Here is a 21,490-nt window from a genome sequence, read left to right on the forward strand (position 1 = left end):
GATCTCCAGCGTTAACCTGATTTGGCTGAATTGGTGGCGTCAGGCGGAGCTCCGGGTGCTTGACCGCCTCAGATGAGCCTAGTAGCTTGCCGCGGTCATCTGCACCAGCCTCCCCTTCAGCTGACTGCCGAAATTGTTCATTAAATCTTTATGTACAAGATGACCACTAAAATGTGCTCTTGTATTTGTAATTACTTAAGATTTTTTTATAATTCAATATCATATCATTTTCAGGCTTCCATTTCTTCATTATTAGCCTTCAGCTAAATTGATAATTTTTAAAGTGCATTCTTGGGTCCCAGCACTGCCATAATTCACATGCAAATGTTTCTATTGTATAAAATTCTGCTGCAAAATGGGTAGCTTTCCAAGCTCTAGCCTGAGGTGAAGGCAGGCAGCTGCTGTTCCCGTAAGCAGCTGTGTTAGTGGAGTGACCTCCATTCTCTGTTGACCACACAGCTGTATGGGCAGAACCAGCGTCAAATGAAGTAAACTAGCAGTCAGAACCAGTGTATAAAGATTCTGACACCAGTGTCTGATAATGACCATGGTAAATGTGCTGCTTCTTCACCAGATTTTCCATGTCATGTCTGACCCGCTGTAGCTTTTCTTTAATCATTTCTTCAGTTTTTTGCTATTGTTGTCCTTTTTTCAGCAATATTTTATGCTATAATTAATTGTCTCCTCTGCTTAGAGAGTATTATTGGTTATCTTATCATTCTAAGCAAAAACTGCTGAGAGGAAGAGGGTATCTTTTAATGTTTTCTATTTTTTAAAAAACCCAAATTCGATTGATATAGTTTTCAAATTGAGTTAAAATTGCTTCTAACTAAAGATTAGATAAGCTTATTCTTTTGTAACACTTATGACATTTCCTTTAATACTTTTAAAAAGACATTTCAGGAAGTCATAATTACTTGTGACAGCACAAGGGGTAGCATTTGAATTTAATTATAATGAAAGCATTGGGTGTTCTTTTAATCTCTTCCAAAAGTTTCTTACTTATATTGCCCTTGGGTCCACATGGATTTTTCCAGTACCTGTTGGATGGGCCCTGGGAGAATCATAACATGCCAGTGTAGTTGCTGCTACCTGCTTCACAGAGAAACATCTCAGTGGAGGCACACACAAAAACAGTTGTTAGGGTTGCAATTCTGTTTCTTAAGTTTAAGCACATTGAATGCATCTAGTTGCTATAAATTTGTTTTAGATACCTTTAAATTCTATTATTAAATGCTGATACTATTCTCTAAATTTTTGCCTAGGTCTGTAACCAGTGATGAAGGATCCATGAATGCATTCACAGGAAGGGGGTCACCTGGTAGGGGTCAAAAGACTAAAGTCTGTACCACACCTTCATCTGGTCATGCTGCATCTGGGAAGGACTCAAGCAGCAGATTGGCTGTTACAGACCCCACTCGGCCTGGTGCCACCACCAAAATCACCACCACCTCCACCTACATTTCTGCCTCTACACTTAAAGTTAACAAGAAAACCAAAGGGCTTATTGATGGCCTTACTAAGTTTTTTACACCATCACCTGATGGTCGCAGATCACGAGGTGAAATAATAGACTTTTCAAAGCACTATCGTCCAAGGAAAAAGGTCTCTCAGAAACAGTCATGCACTTCTCATGTGTTGGCTACAGGTACCACACAAAAGCTAAAACCTCCACCTTCTTCACTTCTACCCCCAACCCCCATCTCTGGTCAGAGCCCCAGTTCACAAAAGTCCAGCACTTCCACTTCTTCTACCTCTCCCCAGAGTTCTTCCAGCCAGTCCAGTGTGCCCTCCTTTAGCAGTCTTACTAATAACAGCCAGCTGAAGGCACTCTTTGATGGACTTTCTCATATCTATACCACTCAGGGACAGTCTCGGAAAAAGGGACACCCAAGTTATGCACCACCCAAACGTATGCGTCGTAAAACTGAATTATCTTCCACGGCAAAATCTAAAGCCCATTTCTTTGGAAAAAGAGATATTAGAAGTAGGTTTATTTCTCACTCCTCCTCCTCTAGCTGGGGGATGGCTAGAGGACGTATTTTTAAAGCAATTGCTCACTTCAAGCGAACAACTTTCCTTAAAAAGCACAGGATGCTAGGCAGATTAAAATATAAAGTGACCCCTCAGATGGGGACCCCCTCACCAGGGAAGGGGAGCTTGACAGACGGAAGGATTAAACCTGATCAGGATGATGGTAAGCAAAAGGTCAAAGCTCCAACCAAACCTGCGTCCCGTCCCTTTTTCCCAACCCCCCCAAAAATAAATAAATCAATTCCTATTTGTCACGTAGGTCTTAGCTATTTCTCTTGTTCTCACTTCACTTTCATACAGAAGCAGTGAAACTTTGACCTTTTTCTAATACTGACTAAACCTCTAAAATGTTGTTTTTCCAACTAATACTCTCCCACCTTTTATTATTTATTTCCATTCGTAGTGACACTAGGACCCCCCAGATGCCTCCATAGCGTTGCTTATGGCTTTGTAGTCCCGCATGAGTAGCCACTGTCATGCTTCTGCCATGTTCTTTCCCATGCCGCCTCTTCATCACGGCACTGTTTGGTTGTGCGCTGTCATGCTTCCACCAGGGGGATCTCAGCTCCTCATTTCCCTCTGCTCCATTGCATTCTCATGACAAAGTTCATCCTGCTTCCTTCTCAACAAAGCCTGATCTGTGATTCTGTGAAGTGTGCTTCTGGATGTGTGTGTGTCCATGTGTGTATTCACCTTAGGGAGAAAACTGATTTCATAATTTCATCTAACAAATTGGCCCGTTAGATTTGCTACCCTTTATAAAACAAAAAACAAAAATGTCTCATTTGGACAAAGTGGTAGATTTTATTATCTCAAAAGTGATAATGGGAATTCTATAACTAGTCATTGATATAACTTCTAATCTTGGTTGAAAAATATGATTTTGCTTTGTATTCTTACTTTCCCTCATTTATTTATTGAAGCTATAAAAAGATGACTGATAATTCAAATAAAAATTTGGGCACAGCAGGGAAAGGGTACTGCTGAATCTATGAGCAGTACTTAGATGTAAAAGCTTAGAAAGGTTAAAAAAAAAAAAGATCCCTATTTGCCCACTATGCTAATTTGGTATCATTTTGGTAATATATGGTGGTTACTTGTCATTCAAGTCAGTGAATACCCTTTCTGCTGGTTTTAAATGACAGATACTGAAATCAAAATAAGCGTCAAACAAGAAAGTACAGATATAAATGTGGTTGGAAACAAGGATACCGTTACTGAAGAGGATTTGGATGTTTTTAAGCAAGCCCAGGAACTTTCTTGGGAGGTAAGGCCAGGATACCACATTATAGTAACAAGGATAATATGTGACTTCTGTATGTATGACTATTATGAAATTGCTGCTTTGATTTTATAGAGACTCCCCTCCAAATCCTTTGTGGTTCTTTAACTGTTATGATAATTTTTGTTGACTGTACACTCAAAAGCAATGACTCTGTAGAGTTGTCTCCACTCTTAAAAGTTGGAAAGAGCTCAGCTGGTCTCACAAAATAGACCAGAGTAGCAGCAGTTGAGGCAGATTTTGAAAAACACTTCTTGGTGTGGAGGAATAGAAGTCTGAATATTTTTGTTCAGATTTAGAAAATAGCAATTTTAAACCATTAGCAAAAGAAGAACATCGCTTTTAAATTTACCAATACTTTTTCCGACACAGATGGCCAGCCATATGAACAATGTCTCATAATTTTAACTCTTTGGCATTGGTGAAGGCAATATTGTGTTGCGTGATCAGTTGTAGTCACTTTTATATTCATTGTCCAGTAATTTCTTTAAATGGTTCCACTTAAAATATTAACTCTGCTTAGCTTATTGTCAGAAAAACATTAAAAGGTAAAGCTATTGGACTTCTCAAAGACAAATTTGTTATGGATTGTGACTTTCTTATGTCAGTAGACCACATTCAGTTTCTATGGCACAATAGTCACAGATGGACTCCTACCCCCCTCACTGCCGTTTTTTGCGGGCTGGGTCTGTCCATAGGTTCTTAAGCTTTATTTTTTTAGTAGCAGCCACTTGGGCTAAATACGTCTGATGGTTTCTACTTTAGGGGCTATTGGATATTTCCATTCCTCATTTTGCCCCCTCGGTATGGTTTGTGTTGTTTTTCCTTTTGCTAAGATAAATGTGAAGATTTCCCCCAATCTTTGAGATTTGAAGTCCTTAAATACTCCTGTTTTTTCAGCCTACTTCTGGCATTCATAGATAGACATGATGAACAGCAGGCTATGATCTGAAAGATACTGTTAAATCTCAAGCCCTTTCTTTCCAGCACGGTAACACTGGCTTTTTCATTCACGGACATTTCTTGTCTGTGTGAGGCACTGTGCTAGACACTGAGAGTACCACAGTGAATCAGGCAGGCAGAGTCTTCACCTCATGTAGCTTACTGCGTGGGAGTCAGGGGAGGAGGGGGAGATGGATGTGAAACTGCAGACTTCACAATTGATTATTTCATTACAATTGGGGTAAATACTACTTCACGGAGGAACAAGGGACTGTAAGAGTGTATAAAGCCACATCATCTTAGGATTTCCTCGGTTTTAATACATTGCAAGAGATTATTGAATTCAGTTCAATAGATATTCGTATATGTTTATATTGTACTCATTTTCTGTCTTGGTGATACTGTTTATTAGAGTATTAGTTTGTTTATATATGAATCTTATACAAAGTTTATTTCACAAGGACCTATATAATGTTTTTTCAACAATATGAAAATTGATGATTAATATTAGTATTCTGGTCATTTCCCTTCTTGAAAGAAGCAAAATCCTCTTCTATTGCTTATATTTTGTTTATTTTCTTTTCTTTCTGTCTGACAGAAAATAGAGTGTGAAAGTGGAGTAGAAGACTGTGGCCGGTACCCTTCTGTAATAGAATTTGGGAAATATGAAATCCAAACCTGGTACTCCTCGCCTTACCCACAGGAATATGCAAGGTAATGGAATAAGCCTGGCAGGTATATCACTTCAATGCCATATATGTGAGGAAGGAAGATTCTTGATTCTAAAGCAGGAATTAGATGACTTTTAAGACATAAATTTTGACAGCTGATTGTAAGTGCTTCCAAAACTACTACTTTTACCAGCACCTTTTTATAGTATTCACTGCTCTGTGTAAACTCCTTACACTCCTTAGGTACACAGGCATTGTAAATTTTGTCTTTTAGCTTCTACACCATGGTTTCTTCCTTTGGTTAATTGGGTAAATGATGTTTGTGTATGCAACTAAATCGGGGGAAAAAGTTAGCCTTTGTAAAATATTGGGTAGTTTCTTCTCATTTGCCTTTTTCATTTTTCTAATTAGGCCTATTAGTTTTCTCTCTAATTTCTGCTATTTTAAGTTTTTTATAGAAATGTAGCAAAAGAAGGAAAAATGGAAGAAAGTAGGTAGGAGTAAGTAGCCTTAAGAGACCCTTCCCCAAATCTTTACTTTTAGAGTTTTAGAGCCATTTGTGACTAACTTGTTAAAAATGAAGACAAAATAATGGTACTAGAGTTTTCTTTTGTCTTGAACTAAGATAGGTATGAAATTGTCTTGAACTAATATGTCTAAAAATGGGTATGTTGTAAACAGATTTCAGGTGCATCAGGGTTTACTTTATTAATATCTTCTCAAATGTTTTAGCCTACAAAATTTCTGGTAATCACAAACTTGCTTTTCTTCTAGAATAGATATTGTCCTTTTCTTTACCACATGAATGTCTGGCCAGTCATCTAACTGGAGGAAATAGGGAGGGTGTTCTAGAAGTTAAGTGGCAAGCTAAGAGTCAGGAGTCTTGGTTTGTCTCCCCAACTTGTATCACTTGGCTTTGTGTTCTTGAACAATTTTTAAAAGATACTTATGAGCTTTAATTTGCATGGGTAGTCGTAAGTCATGTGGTCTGAGAGCTTTGAATAAAATTTGCAAGTCCAAGATTTGAAATTACTCTTATCTGAGTCTGTATCTAACTATCCCCATTCTTATACCGCAAAGACCTTGAATGTACTTCTAAACATTTCCTTATAAATACCAGAAGTGTCCATTTAAGCATGATAGGGTACAAATAAGAAATGTTACAATTTTTTTTTGATGTTACATATATATATATGTATATATATATTTTTTTTTTTGGTGAGGAGGATTGGTCCTGGGCTAACATCTGTGCCAATCTTCCTCTACTTTTTGTGGGATGCCACCACAGCATGACCTGATGAACAGTGCCGGGTCTGCCCCCGGGATCCGAAGCTACAAACCCTGGGCCGCTGAAGCGGAGAGTGCAAACTTAACCACTACACCACTGGCCTGGCCCCAGTGTTACAATTTTTAAGGTGGAAAAAAAAGTCAGCAGAGGAAAGAAAGCTGTCTAATGTTACTCAAAGAGTCAGTAGAATTGGTAAAAACGCATAAGGTCTTTTGATTTTTCTACTTTTATTGCTTTAGACCGTATCTAACTATGATAATAACTTTAAAGTAGAAATCTATAAGTAGAAATGGAAACAGCTAAATTCTAGGACTTCTCTGCCTTATAAGTACACAGATCATTTTAAAAAATAATGAATTCACTTCTCTCTGAGTAAAAGATTGTTACATTTATACCACTGACCATATATGTAAAACTGTTGAAACTGTGACATTAAATCTGAAATTTGAAAAGTATGCATGGTTGCCTGACAGGATGCCATCCTTATTGTTGGTTTTTAGAGTAGTGATTCCAAGTATGAAAACCTTTCTTTCAGTAGGATATTTCTAAGGAAACAAATGATTTGTTCACAGAGTAAAGACAGCAAATATTATTATACTGAAAAATAATGTTCTGTTTGTACATACTCTTTATTACTGGCTTTCTTTTTGTTTTTTGAAACTGCTTCTTTCAAATACTATTATACAGCCTTTTTATGATTTAGAGAAAATTGAACAATATTTAATAATTTTGCCTAAACAGTATCATCAATCTCATAGATTCTTTGATTTTAAAATTTTAACAGATTACCAAAGCTTTACCTGTGTGAATTCTGTCTTAAATATATGAAAAGTAAAAATATTTTGTTAAGACACTCAAAGAAATGTGGATGGTTTCATCCTCCAGCAAATGAAATTTACCGGAGGAAAGACCTTTCAGTATTTGAGGTAAGCATGTGTAAATAAAAAAGACTCAACTTTCGAAACCTAGCACTTCTAAGTGTTGGCTATGTACTGATTTGTTTCTAGAAGGTACAAAGTATATTCAGTTTTGGCGTTGAAATTCAGACCACTCTCTAAAATATCCCTATGTTTTGGAATGTTTATCTAACCATATTAAGCAACCATTTAGGTTGATGATAAATTCCTTCTTCATCACATTAACTTATTTTGTCTTCCCCTAAATCCGTGTCTGCACCAGATATATTCACCAGTGAATTTATGATCTCCTCAGTGCTTTGTAAACTCTACTTTCCTTGGCAGGAGAAATTAGCTTTTTTCAGCAGCTCCAGCCAATGTCTGGCAGGTGTTCACTCTTCCAGGGGATTGAGCAGCTGTACATATCTCCTCAATACACAGCCACCTGTGTTTCCACCCATTTCTTGGCAGGGTGGATAATCCTTTGGGTGAGACCCCAGCAGATGTTGGGACTCCCCCCCAATCTGGGTGGATGGCCACCCCTGGAGAACTCTGCTGTTCACAGGAACCCCTTGTGGCCATGTGTCTGTCATTGTGGGTTCTTAAAGACATTTTGTGTTTTCAAAATTGATTTAGTAGCAGAAAGTCTTTGCCTCTCTATCGTTTCATTGTTTAATCATGTTTTATTGTCAGTTTCAGGGATCCAGTTTAGCTGAGTCAGTTGTACTGTGAGGAGACCATGCCTTTCTTTCATGTTATTGCCTATTCATGGGACTTCTTAATTCTCTCCTTTATTTTCTTCACTCCAGTCGAGCACTTCTATTTCCCTGACTTATTTTCTTCTCTGGTACCCATTTTGGTGAATTGTTTTCGTTCCTGGGTGCTCAGAACAAGCCTTCCTTGCACAGCAGACATATCTCCTTTCTCTGAAATACAGTTTTACCTTAGGATTCTTTTTCTGAGTTGTTTAGACTGAAATGTATTGTTCTGCCCCACATTTCTCTTTAGTTCTGGTCTGTGATGTCTTGCATTGTATTTAATATAGGAGGGTCATTCCATAGGTTATGGACCAGGTTCCCTCTGTCAGATAAGCTTAGGCCCACTACTTTTTCTCAAAACTGATCAGAGAACACAGGTAACTCCAGCTGTGTCTTATGATTTTTTATTTTTTTATGAATGTTATGATAGATTACAACCTTGTGAGATTTCAGTTGTACATTATTGTTAGTCATGTTGTGGGTACACCACTTCCCCCTTTGTGCCCTCCCCCCACCCCCCCTTTTCCCTGGTAACCACCGATCAGATCTCCTTGTCAATATATCAACTTCCACCTATGAGTGGAGTCATATAGAGTTCGTCTTTCTCTGACTGGCTTATTTCGCTTGACATAATACCCTCGAGGTCCATCCACGTTGCTGTGAATGGGCCAATTTTGTCTTTTTTTATGGCTGAGTAGTATTCCATTGTGTCTTATGATTTTTTTAAGGCCCCTCTTACTAGTTATATCAGGCTCTTTTGGCAAGCTTGAAGGAAGGAAGGTATTGTTGTAGGAAGATTTGTTTATATGTTACTTCTTAGTAGATGGTAGGGATAGGGTTTCTGAACCTGGGCTCTATTCACATTTCAGACTGGATAATTGTTTGGTTTAGGGGGCATCCTGTGCATTGTAGGATGTTTAGCAGCATCCCTGGCCACTGTGCACTAAATGCCAGTGGCACCACATCCCCTCTGGATGGAACAACCAAAACTGTCCCCTGGGGGGCAGAATTACCCCCAATGAGGACCACTGGGCTAGAGGGAAAGCCAAATGCAACTTGCATGTCCTTCCTGTTGCTAGTTTTGGGATGCTATCCAGCTCCAACCAGTTGAGACAACAGACTTGTTCTCAGTTGAGGCTTAACTAATGTCACAAGTTCAACTTTCCTATTGGTTCCTTCCTTGTTGCCTTGGATCCTTTCTTCTAACCAAAATAAAATAAAAATCATTCTCTCATTGTTTCCCAAAAGGCAAAACATATTGTTGACTTTAAATAATTGTTAAATAAATCAGCATGAATGTATCTGCCTGTGGGGTTGAAGCTCTCATAAATCCAGGGATAGTCTCCTCCAGGAGTAAGAGAATCAATCTTGTTAGGCTGATAAGAATGGCTGATAAGAATGGTCTGCTGTTTCAGGGCAGGTGCTTTTGGACCATACAGAGATGAGAGGGAAAAATCAGGAGTATATTTGTAAAATTTATTCATAAAAATAATTGAAGTAGTTGGATTGGATAAGTGTCAAGGTCACTCTTTTAGAATCTGACTTAATACGTAGAGTATACAGCATGTGGGATACTTTGCTCTTAGCTGTCTCCTAAGTAACTTATGAAATAAATGAAGAATAGTCACGGATTGCTACTTTCCTATCTTCTCTTTATCTGTCCCTCTTGAAATCAGGCCATATTAGACCTGTCACAATTAATAAGAATTTTGCTTCAACATTGTCATCTCTGTTTTTCTGGTTCACAGATGGATACATCTTCATCTTTCCTTTTTGTAACATACTACCATTTCCGAAAGGACCATACTCCCAAATACTTAGAAACTTCCTTTAATTAAAGAGAGAACTGTATCCTCTGTGCCCGTTGCCCATATTTGATTATGTTGCTATGTGTGGGACCTAGGTTTCATCCAAGGGAAATAGTTATATGAAGTCTAAAAATAATTTGTGCAATATGAGAACCTGTATGGTCCACAGGAGACTTGAGAACGGTCAAGTTCATTGTTAAAGAGCTCTGGTTAGCAAATATCCATTTCCCCTAAGAAAAGTGCTAGGAAAATTCTTCTTGAATCTGCTGTGCTTTCTGTTTTCAACAAGTAACTACATTTGATCAAAGAAATTGCCATCTGTGCCTAGCCTCCTGTCTATAATCATCAGTATCACAGCTTGATTTTTTTATTTTGAAGAGAAGTAAACGGTAATTATGGTACTTATTGTAGGTTGAAATTCATCTCACTTTCTCTATAAGTATTCCCAATGTAGAAATTTTATGTTTTCCAATTATATTTAAAGATGCTTGGCATAAAATAAAAATGGAAACCTCTTTTGCTAATCTACGCTTCTGTGGAATCAGAATAATACAGTTCATTTATTTTATTTTTAAGGGAAGCCCTTTTAAAAGCAGCATAAAGTTTAACTTTCTTGAGCAGTATTTTAATGTGTTTACATTTCTTTAATTCAGATTTACTTGATTCAAATAGAGAGGGCATGCCTGATCATTTTTTACTCATAATAAATTGCAAATAAAAACTACTTCTCTGTTAGTGGTTTGGCCTTTCTTTTCTTCCTAAATTTCTCTTTAAGCTACCTTAAATTTACTCTAATTTAGAGAAAAGGTGGACTTCTGATGTGCCAAGTGACAGCTGTTTACTGGTTAACTTTATACTTGTTTAATGGAGTGTTTTAATCTATCAGTTTGGGTTTTAGAAATAGAATTATATACTTTACAAAATACCATATAAAAGAAACAATTTTATATTGAGTGATATTTTTATGTTAAATAATGTTGTCTGTTTCTCTTTGCTAGGTTGATGGGAATATGAGCAAAATTTATTGCCAAAACCTTTGCTTGTTAGCCAAGCTCTTCCTGGACCACAAAACGTTGTATTATGATGTCGAGCCCTTCCTTTTTTATGTCCTTACAAAAAATGATGAAAAGGGCTGTCATCTGGTTGGATACTTCTCTAAGGTAAAACAAGAGCCAGTATGACCTTAATTTTCTTTTTAAAAATGTTTTTGGTAGAGCCCAATTCTTTGAACAGGGCTTTTTTATGACTCTAATTTGAATAAGTGACACATATTTCTGAAAAGCTCACATTCTTGTTTAGAGCTCATTTAAAACAAAAACAATAAACATCGTGCCTAGGAAGTGTGTAAAGGACCTCAGCACTGCTTGCTATCTTGACTGTCAGTGCCTATCTACCCTTATAATTGCTGCCTGGCAGACCACCCAGCATCTTTGATTTTCTAAATGTTAAGCTTATTTCCCCTTTCCCCCTAAATGGTGTCAACCAGAAGGTTTCAGTGTAATGTAGCATTTAAGAGATAATTCTCATTTCTCCTCGTTGCATTCCTTCTCTGGTCATCAGTATTTCAGTGAGTTGGAATGTTGGCATTTGGACAGTCAAGCTGGTATAATGACTACTTTTACTCTTTCGTTTCCTATTCTCTGTGCTATTGTTTTAAGATCTAAAGCAGCCTCACCTTTAGAAAGCCAAAGTATCTCCAGCTGTTGACATAGGGAAGCAAGCCCTTGACATATTGAGTGGATATAGTTTGTCTTTTTCACTGGTTTAGAGAGATTTCTCTCACATTCTTCTGTTCAAAGGCTTCTGAGAAACAATAACTCATATGCAATAAAGGAAAGCTGGGTTTGGAGATATTTACCAGGTAATGACCTTCACTTTTCTTAGGCACCTAGGAAATAGTTCATTGTGCTAAGATGGTAACTAAGACTTCCAGGCAGAAGGTAAATGATCTGAACTCTATATTTTATTTATTTTATGGTATATTTTTACATAGTAGGTGATCAGATAAGTGAATTTTAATGAACCTACTCTTGCATAATGTAAATGGAATGCCTTATAGAAGTGTTATTTTCATGGAAGATCAAAAGATATAAATGAAAGTCCTTTGCAAACTGTTAATTGTTCTAAATTTAAGAATCAACTGAGGGACCACCTATAGAGAAAAATACCAATAAGTGACAGAACTCATGTGTAACAGCCTCAATGTTTTAATCCACATATTTGGTAAAGCTTTAAAACGAAAAAGAAGAAAGTTAATTTGCACTTTACAGATTCAAAAGATGACAGAGAATTAACACAAAATAAAACAATAAAAAGGAAATCTATTTATATGATTTTATTTATAAAACATCTTACCTTTCATATAGGTGTTTAAAGATCTTTTTCTCCAAAGAGTTAAAAAGCATAGTGGTCACAGTTGTCTTCCTGTTAGAAAATGGTGTTTCTTTAAATGTGTCTGAGTTTAAACATAAATCCTTAGTGGTACCTGCTGTCCTTGTCCTGCCTTCTCAAGCTGGCCTCTGGGTCTACAGTTAATGGTGATTCTTGTGGTTCGAGTCTCTTCCTCCGGGGGGCCCAACGTTTTACTTAGAACAAGCTAAACTTTTCTCATTTTTTCAGCTTCTTTTATAATATGGCAGCACCTACTGTCATTTCTTACCATACGCAGAATACTAATATTCTTTGACAGAGTAATAAAACAAAAATTAATCTAAAAAATAAACATCTTAAAAGACTAGCAAATTAAACCATATTCTAATATGTCATTTGGAGTGTGAAGGACTATGGCCCTTTGGGGTTATACTTAAACCGAATTCTAGAGGTTATAGCCAGAGGATGGCCAAGGTGACCTAGAGAAGTTCACTGTAAATCACTGCATACACATGACTTTCCAAGCACGTAATGGATGTCTCTAAATGGGAAGGACAGAAGGAGCAGTTATTTTATCCATAGTTTAAAATTTAGCTGTAGTAACGTGTTAAAGGAGGTTGGGGGGAGGACCACTATTGGGTTATTTTTTTAAAATCTCCTAAAATTAGGAATAGTTTGGGACAAAGAAAAGAATGCCATCAAGGTTGAATCCTTTTAATCCAGAGTGCATCTCTTTTTAGACAGAGTGACCCATTTCTCTAACTTTGCAAAATAGACTGATTTTTTTGAACCTTTGCTTTTCATTTATTTATCTAGTGATGGACAATCCAGTTTCTTAAGAAAACTGACACATTATTTCTTCCTCTTCATTTCTCAGAGACTCCACAGACAGCTACAAATGTGGAAAAGTTGGGAGCACATCTTTTTCACAAAGAAATCTTTAATTCTGCCCTGTAGGGTTTTTCCCGCAACCATTTCCTGTGATCTTTCAAATAGGTTCATTAAAGATCTGGGTGTTCTGAAGTGATTCTTTGATGTGGTTAGTACTGTTTGTGGTCAGTCTTATTTGTGGTTTATACTTGGCCAGAGCGCTCACAACCTTGAAAGCCTTTTCCAGATTTCCTCTGTGTAGGTTTTAGCGGCTTCTGTGTACTCTGAATAAAATATTGCTGCTCTGATGCCACATGCCATGAAAATTTCATATTTTTCCTTAACTATAAGAACTGTTTCCCACCGTATTCTTTCCAATCTTCCTCTTGGTTTCAGACTGTTGGTAATATTTTGGCCTCACTTTTGTTTGGAGGCTTTGGGGTTTCTTGTTGCTGTTGTCTTTTTTGTTTTCCTGGTTTGAAATGCAGGCTAATTGTTTCTCTAGCTTTCTACTATGACTTTTTATTCATAGACGAAATATATTTGTGCAAATCTATCCACACCTAGACTATTTTAGTTTCACTGGGGCATTTGATCAAAGGCAGAAGACAGATTGCTGTTGCAGAGTTGTAAGTTATTTAACAAGATAGGAGGCTAAGTCCTAACTTACCCACTGGGTGAGTCTCTGGATGTTTTTTTCCCCATCTCCCAAGTTGTCTGGGCAAGGAAAGCATTTGTTCTATACTGTTTGTGTTCTGTTTCATTTGAAAAGCTCATATTTCCTTGGATTCTTCATTCATATTTTATGGTGTTGACTTTCAAGAATAAAGACGTAATTGAGAGACGTGCCTGGAGTTCATGGTTTCTCATTAGCTGATAGTTGGATTGATTAACACAGTAGGATTATTCTGCTTGATCCTGACCTAACACATTGGCTCACCTTAGTGGACTATTGTACAAGGACAGTGGCAGGTGCAGGGAAGTGCCCACTTCAGCAGAGCTCTGACGTACTTGATCTGTTTCTCCTTCCCTCAGGAAAAGCTTTGCCAGCAGAAGTATAATGTCTCCTGCATAATGATCATGCCCCAGCACCAAAGGCAAGGATTTGGACGGTTTCTCATTGATTTCAGTAAGTGAAGTGCTTTATTTACTTTCATGATCCAGGAAGCTGATGGCTGTTAAAGGAAAGAGTAACACATAAAACTTTATTTAATCTACTTTGTTGTTTTTATCAATAGATAATGGATTTTCTATTTATATTTACATAGGTTAGAAAATCTTCCTCAAGTGAAAAATTTACTGCTGCTCACTTATTGTACTCTAGGAAATTGAGACTAGTTCTCTCTGCAGTGTCACCAGCTCACAAAGCCATTACCCTGAATGAACCGGCAGAATTACATTCCATTCTGTGGTGCTCATGCTCATTAGCACCAAAAGAGGCAATTATTTGCAATTAAAGCTAAAGGAAGTGTTATTTAAAAGGATTTTCAGCTTCCTAAAATTTTGCCTATAATCTTGTACAGTACAGAGCAGGAAAGGGATGCTTCTATTTAGAAAAACAATGCTTTCCATAGCCTATCCCTTGAGCCTCTCTAGTAGAAATAACTATCTTGTTTAGTTAATTTCCCTTGTCTATTATGGAAATTATTACAATGTTTGTATCTAGAGGTTGCCCAAGAAGTATTTTTGTTACACATTTGTATCTTCTGAGTCTCCTCAATTAAAATCAGAATAACATATAAAAGTATGCACGGGATAATGTAAAAAAAATTGGTAATTTTTTTCTCCTTGTTTATATTCAATTGGATGTATAAATGTAGTATTAAGGCTACATTTTGAGAATTGATTCAAAATACCCAAATAACACGAAGGTCAGGTATTCGATGATAATAGTCATTTCTGAGCACGTGAAAATCTGTCACTTGGGACTCTATACTTCTTCATTACCAGATTGTAATTTGTCTGATTTTAAACTCGAAGAAGGAAAATTTAGGAAATCATGTAATTTTTGTAAGGCACATCAAATGCAAAAATCACAATGCAAATGTGCTCAAGGAAAATCATGAAGAAATATGTTGTGTCTAAATATGTATTATTATATATTAAAATATTAAAGTCTGGGTGTTAAAATAACTGTTTAGCAGTTTTGGACTGATTTGTATAATTTGTTGACATTGACTTTGAAAGATATTCTTTTTTGAAGTATTTTTTAAAATTATTTTTGTATTTCAGGTAACATTTTGGTTATTAAAATAAATATTACCCTAGTCTTATTTATTCTTTTCTGATCTAGTTATCCCATGGAGGGCCGTCTTACCAGGAGTTCACCATTTTTATTTTGCAGAGTCCTAGTTGTGATCAGTTCTAAGGGCAAATCCAATTGTCTTGTTATGGAGGTTTTTTTGGCCACCATTCATAAGTTGTTCATAAATATATTGTAATTTCTGATATACATAGCAGTGATTCAGGCCTTAAACTTTTTTCTTGTGTGAGGAAGACTGGCCCTGAGCTAACATCTATTGCCAATCTTCCTCTGTTTTATGTGGTATGCTGCCACAGCATGGCTTCATGAGCAGTGTTAGGTCTGTGCCCGGGATCCGAACCTGTGAACCCCGGCCCTCAAAGGAGAATGCGCAAATTTAACCACTATGCCACGAGCTGGCCTCAGGCCTTAAACTTCGTATAGTATCTGCATACCTACAAAATAAGGCAAACTCTTTAGCTCAATATTCAAGATCTTCCAACACCTAGTTCCAGCCTATCTTTTAAGCTTTTTCATCGACTAATCTTTTTATTCAAATATTCTGAGCATATTTCCATACTTCCATTCTTTGTCTATGTAGTCCCTTCCCTAAAATGACCACTTCCTCCTTCCCAGGCCTCTGTCTGTTCAAAATCCTACCCATTGTTAAGAGCCAGCTCAACATCCTCTTCTTTTTTATTCTGCCTCCTGGAGTTTCATCTCATTCTCTTCTTGCTCTTTATCTCTGTAGCATAGCACTTAGACTCAATTCGCCCTTTTGCAGTAGTTGTTGATATAACTGTCATACTTCCAACGTGCTGTACAGTCCTTGAACACCTTCTTCTTTGTGTTCAGTAGGATAGCGCTCAATAATCTGCATTAGATATACTTTTGTTGACTTGAATTGAATCTCCAAAGTGATTTGGTCACTGCCCACAATAAAATTAAAAAGGGACTGGTACGTACCAGGTAAAAATGCAAGTCTCTAAATATAGTATCATCTTGTTTGTACTGCATGATCTGGTACTGAGATCTTCTACATAAGAGAACAACCCAGGAACAAAGATACTCCCTTCAAATGCTAAATCTTCATGTTAACCATTTTAGTGAAAACTGTATTAGAGTCTACCTTGTATTTTTAAACATGAACTGTGGAACACAATGGAACCTTTCTGGATGGCTCAGTGCCATCATGGTGAATGCCATCCATTAGGGTGTGTCCAGGCAATGCGGTGCTGAGGGTGTAAATTTAGTTTTTCTCTTTCCTCTACCCTTGGCCTTGCCCCTACACTGGAGTGGGTTAAGGAGTGTGGTGGAATGATTTGAATAAAGTTGAAATGGGATTGGTGTTATTTCTTCAGAGAAGAGGAGATTAGGGGAAGAATCTTATAACACTCAAAGAAAATGGGAACTGGTGTAAACCCAATAGAAATTAAATTTAAAACCCCAAAAATTCCTTGGCTTCAAAGGTTTTAAAGGAGATGGAGTAGGCTGCTGACAATATTGATAGCATCTCCTTCTTTGGAGTTACTTAAAGTAATAGTAGATAATATCATTCTAGAATGATTCAGGTCCAATCTCTTGTAGAAGAGGAGATAAACCCCGTGACCTCTCATAAGCCTTGTCAGCCTCAGAATTCAGGGCAAAACAGATAACCAGAGTTATGGGTTTTCTAAAATCTGATCTGTTTTGTTTTGTTTTGTTTTTTAAAAATCATCTTTATTTTTTTTTCTGCTTTTTCTCCCCACATCCCCCAGGACATAGTTGTATATTTTAGCTGTGAGTCCTTCCAGTTGTGGCACGTGGGACGCCACCTCAGCATGGCCTGATGAGCGGTGCCATGTCCGTGCCCAGGATTCAAACCAGTGAAACCCTGGGGGGCCGACGCGAGCGCGCAAACTTAACTACTCGGCCACAGGGCTGGCCCCTGCTCTGTTTTTTTTAAGGGACCTCTTAATGGTTAGATTTATTTTCTTTTTATTTTGTACATGAGGCTGAGGGTCTTTTGGTCAGGGGATGTATTTTCAGTAATTCAAATAAAGTTGAAAGTCCGGAAAATCTTCATTTTGTCTATAATGACTGCTAGTTTAGGAAGCTGAAACAGGATACCAGCAGGAGGATGGCCATAGATGCCCAGCTGCCCGCTTGCATGCTGGTTCTAGACATGGGTGCCCTATGATGTGTTGTGTGCATGTAAAGAACCACGAATCCACAGCTCTCAACAGTCTTCTACAGGACAGTCGGGAGAGATGGAATGGCCACCCATGACACCAAATGCTGCCCTTGGAATAGGGTGTTATGTCTCTCTCCCTAGGACGGTTTATCTAGGATTTGTCAGAACAGGGCTCCCTGGGAGGTCATTTGCAGAGGTTGGCCAGAATGAGTAGAGGGGACCAACTCCCAGCTTGCTCATAAACCACCTCATGAGTTTTGTGACTCTTTGCCCAAAACTTAAGTAGGTAGAGGGGGAGAAGTGACTGTCATGGGTTGAAGTGGATACCACATCTCATTCTTCTGGATTCTGAGGTTCTCTCTCTTTCTCTGTCAGAAAATTTTAACGTCCTCCCCATCTCTGTTTACACACACACACACACACACAGCACACTCTGTCCTACCAGACATCTCAAGACTTGAGAGAAGCCCACTTCCCACAAAACTTTTGTGATACCTGCTTTGGAGCCGTCCAGGACAAGGCAAGTAGCTGCTCTTCCTCCCAGGGTACTGCTGGGTATTGGGTACTAGAGTGTTCCCTGCCGGGCCGTGGCCTGCCCCTGCTGCCAGAGCTGCCCAGCAATGCCTTATCCAGCCCCCTATTTTTTCCTTTAATTTTGAAATAATTTCAGACTTAGAAAAAAGTTACAAAAACAGTGCCAAGAATTCTCATATACTCTCCACTCAGATTCCCCAGATGTTAACATCTTATCACATCTGCTTTCTGCTTTCTTCTTCTCAGTCTCCCTCTCTCTCCCTCCTCATTGCCCTCTGTCATACTGATATATGTGTGTGTATGATATATACATAGAATTCTTTTCCTGAGTCATTTGAGAATAGGTTGTAGACCTGTTGCACCTGTACCCCTAAATATTTCAGTGTGTTTTTCTAAAAACCAAGATGCTTTCATACATAACTACAAATTGTCAAAATCAAGAAATTAGTGTTGACTCAGCACTATTATCTAATCCATCCACCTTGTTCAAATTCCAATTTTTGCCAGTTTTCACTAATGCCCTTTCTAGGGAAAAAAAATTTTCCTAGTCCAGGATAACATATTGAATTTAGTTATTATGTCTCCTGAGTAATCTGGAATAGCACCTCAGTCATTTGTTGTTGTTGTTGTGGTTGTTTTGAGGAAGATTAGCCCTGAACTAACATCTGCTGCCCATCCTCCTCTTTTTGCTGAAGAAGACTGGCCCTGAGCTAACATCCGTGCCCATCTTCCTCTACTTTATACATGGGACACCTACCACAGCATGGCTTGCCAAGCGGTGCCATGTCTGCACCCGGGATCCGAACCGGCAAAACCCTGGGCTGCTGAAGTGGGGAACGTGCAAACTTAACCGCCGTGCCACAGGGCCGGCCCCTGTTTTGTTTTGTTTTTTTATCTTGGCAGTTTTGAAGTGTGCAGGCGACTTATTTAGTACAGTGTCCCTCAATTTAGGCTTGTCTAATGTTTCCTCATGATTAGATTCAAGTTAGGTGTATTTTTGGCAGGAATACCACAGAAGTGATGCTGTGTCCTTCTCAGTGCAGCTTATCAAGATCAAGATCATCTGATAATTTATTTGTCACGTTACTGGCTTAAGGTGGTGCCTGCCAGGTTTCTTCATTGTCAAATAACTTATTCCCCTTTGTAATCAGTTAATATCTGGTAAGAAGATACTTTGTGATTGTGTAAATATCCTATTTCTCATCCAATTTCCACTTACTTGTTTTAGCATTCATTTATGATTCTTGTCTAAGATAGTTATTACTATGGTAGTCACGAAATGGTGGTTTTCTACTTCCATTGTTTCTTCTACTTATTAATTGACATTCACTGTAAAGAAGAGCTTTATTAGTTTTTTAATTACTTCATTTACCTAATTATTAATTTATTTATATAATTACATACTCATGGATTTTTATTTTATTTTATGGATTATAACTTGTTGCTACCATATTTATTTTCTCAAATTGTCCAAGATTTATTCAGTGGGAACTGCTTCAAGTTCGTTCCTGTGTCCTTCTGACATGTCCCATCCGTTTGAACACTTCCATACTTTCTGGTACAGTGTCATGTTCCGGATTCATCTTGTTCTTTCTCTGACCTAGCCCTAGAATCTCCCGTTTCTCCTAAGGGCCTTGGTTGTTTATACTGGAGAACAATATAGAAACAAGATCTTGGCACTTAGGTGTGCTTATTGCTACTGTGGTGTCACTGCTTCTAGGACCTCTCAGGTGGCAGAACTAAGAAAGAATGAATCTGTGTGTGTGTGTGAGTGTATACACACGCGTACATATATATACATACATGTATATGCATACACACACACTGCTATCATGAGTTTACACCGTAACCTTGCATTCCGAATCAACACCACTACAAGGTTTTATTCTATCCTTCCACATTTCCATATTTGTAACTCTCTTCTGTGACAGCGAGAAACCTGACTTCTGTTATCTACAGTCTATGTACTTGTGTGCTCGGTCCTAGAATGCACATTAAGTAGTTTCAGAATTGCTAACTCTTACCACTGTGAAAAAGAAACCTCCTAACTAGAGGTCAGTATTTGTACATAGTTCTTTTGGCTTTACTCCAAGTATATTTAGTCCAAATACTGTGTTCAAATGTTACTTGGGTTAGTTCTTTTTAACTTTTTTCCCCTTCAGTCTGGTGATGTTATTTATTTGAGATACAGTTAGGCTTATTTGTTTGTGTTATCCACTTTAGTTTTTTCTCTTTGCTCATTGCTTTTTTTTTTCTTTTAGAATATAAAACATTAACATGATTTTCAAAGTTGAAACTATGTTAAAGAGTATACTCAGAGAAGTGTCACTCCCCTCCCCGATTCCCTCCACCCGTTCCCATTCCCTGATCCTTTCCTGCAGGTTGCCAGTCTCATTAGTTTCTAGTTTATCCTTTCCATGTTCTTTTTGTACAAATGAGAAGATAGATGTGTATTTTCTAATTTCTCCTCCTTTCTTTTACAAAAGGTAGCATACTATAGATAGGCTCTTACATTTTGATTTTTTCCACTGAACGACATGTCTTGGTAGTCACTCCATACTACTTCATGGAGATCTTCTTATTCTCTCCTGCAGCTGCATAGTTCTCCATTGTATGGATGTATATAGCTTATTCCTACTCTCCTAGGTATGGGCATATAGGTTGTTTCTAATATTTCACAATTTTAGAAGTGCTGTAGTGAGTAGCCTGGGCATATTTTGACTGATACATACTTATGTAGCAGTTATAGTCTGTTATATATACTTTTAGCTGTTTATGATTCTGCTTGGCTGGGCAGTGGGTGAGCAGATAATGAATTGTCTTTTACTCAAGCCTGCAAAGCCAGAACCTTGCCTGGGGAGCAGGGTGCAAAACCCATCCTCCTTAGCTGACCCAGGAGAGATTCAGGGAAAGGCAGCTGATTCAGCAGTAGGTTGCAGAACATTGTATGAGGCAGTGGTGAAAGAGGTTGGCATCATCACTTACTTGTGTGTTTGTGTAAATGCATTTATCTGAGTCTAAACTGGATAGTGGAGGAGGATGAGAAGAGTCATTTCATTCATTTTTTCTCTCTTCATTGAACCTTTGTTGATTGGGGCACCCTAGTCTACACTCTGCTAAACACCAGTGACAAAAATGAAGGAGACATAGCTTTTGCTGGGTGGTCAAGTTCACTGACAAGTCAACAAGTGCTGGACAGTATGTTTGTACAGTATACATTGAGAGCTCATAAGAAGTTGAAGTGGAAACATTCCAGGCTGAGGGAACCAGCATATTCAAAAGCATGACCATGTGAGAAAACATCTTAGATGTTTGAGCAACTAAAAAGACACTCCAGGCAGATTAAAGATTTAAATGATTAACAAAAAACAAACACACAAAAACCATTAAAAAGTGGAAGAAAGGATATATATTACTTATCCAATCTTTGGATAATCAAGGACATCCTAGACATTAAAGCAATGAAAGAAATCACAAAAGAATATACAGATGGACTTGACTATATAAAAATGTAAAACTTCTATATAGTAAAATCTATTACTATTTAAAAGTAAACATAATGGGAAAGATGTTTGCAACAAATATGCCAGGCAAAGGTTTGATATCTGTAGTATTTAAATAA

General features: G+C 37.8%; 1 protein-coding gene across 12 annotated transcripts in view; it reads left to right on the forward strand.

Moving 5' to 3' along the window:
• Positions 1–21,490, forward strand: part of KAT6B (lysine acetyltransferase 6B) — a 191,785-nt gene that overhangs the window by 142,983 nt on the left and 27,312 nt on the right. For 5 of the 12 annotated variants that reach the window (XM_070566431.1, XM_070566449.1, XM_070566425.1 and 2 more), the window contains 6 exons: positions 1,266–2,197; positions 3,180–3,301; positions 4,857–4,972; positions 7,002–7,143; positions 10,678–10,839; positions 13,955–14,048. In XM_070566431.1, the coding sequence (XP_070422532.1) occupies positions 1,266–2,197; positions 3,180–3,301; positions 4,857–4,972; positions 7,002–7,143; positions 10,678–10,839; positions 13,955–14,048 (1,568 nt within the window). The remainder of the gene's footprint in view (positions 1–1,265; positions 2,198–3,179; positions 3,302–4,856; positions 4,973–7,001; positions 7,144–10,677; positions 10,840–13,954; positions 14,049–21,490) is intronic. The other 7 variants (XM_070566463.1, XM_070566455.1, XM_070566453.1 and 4 more) reach the window with 2 other exon arrangements.

Source organism: Equus przewalskii, chromosome 1 (assembly GCF_037783145.1).
Source record: "Equus przewalskii isolate Varuska chromosome 1, EquPr2, whole genome shotgun sequence".
NCBI classification, from domain to species: domain Eukaryota; kingdom Metazoa; phylum Chordata; class Mammalia; order Perissodactyla; family Equidae; genus Equus; species Equus przewalskii.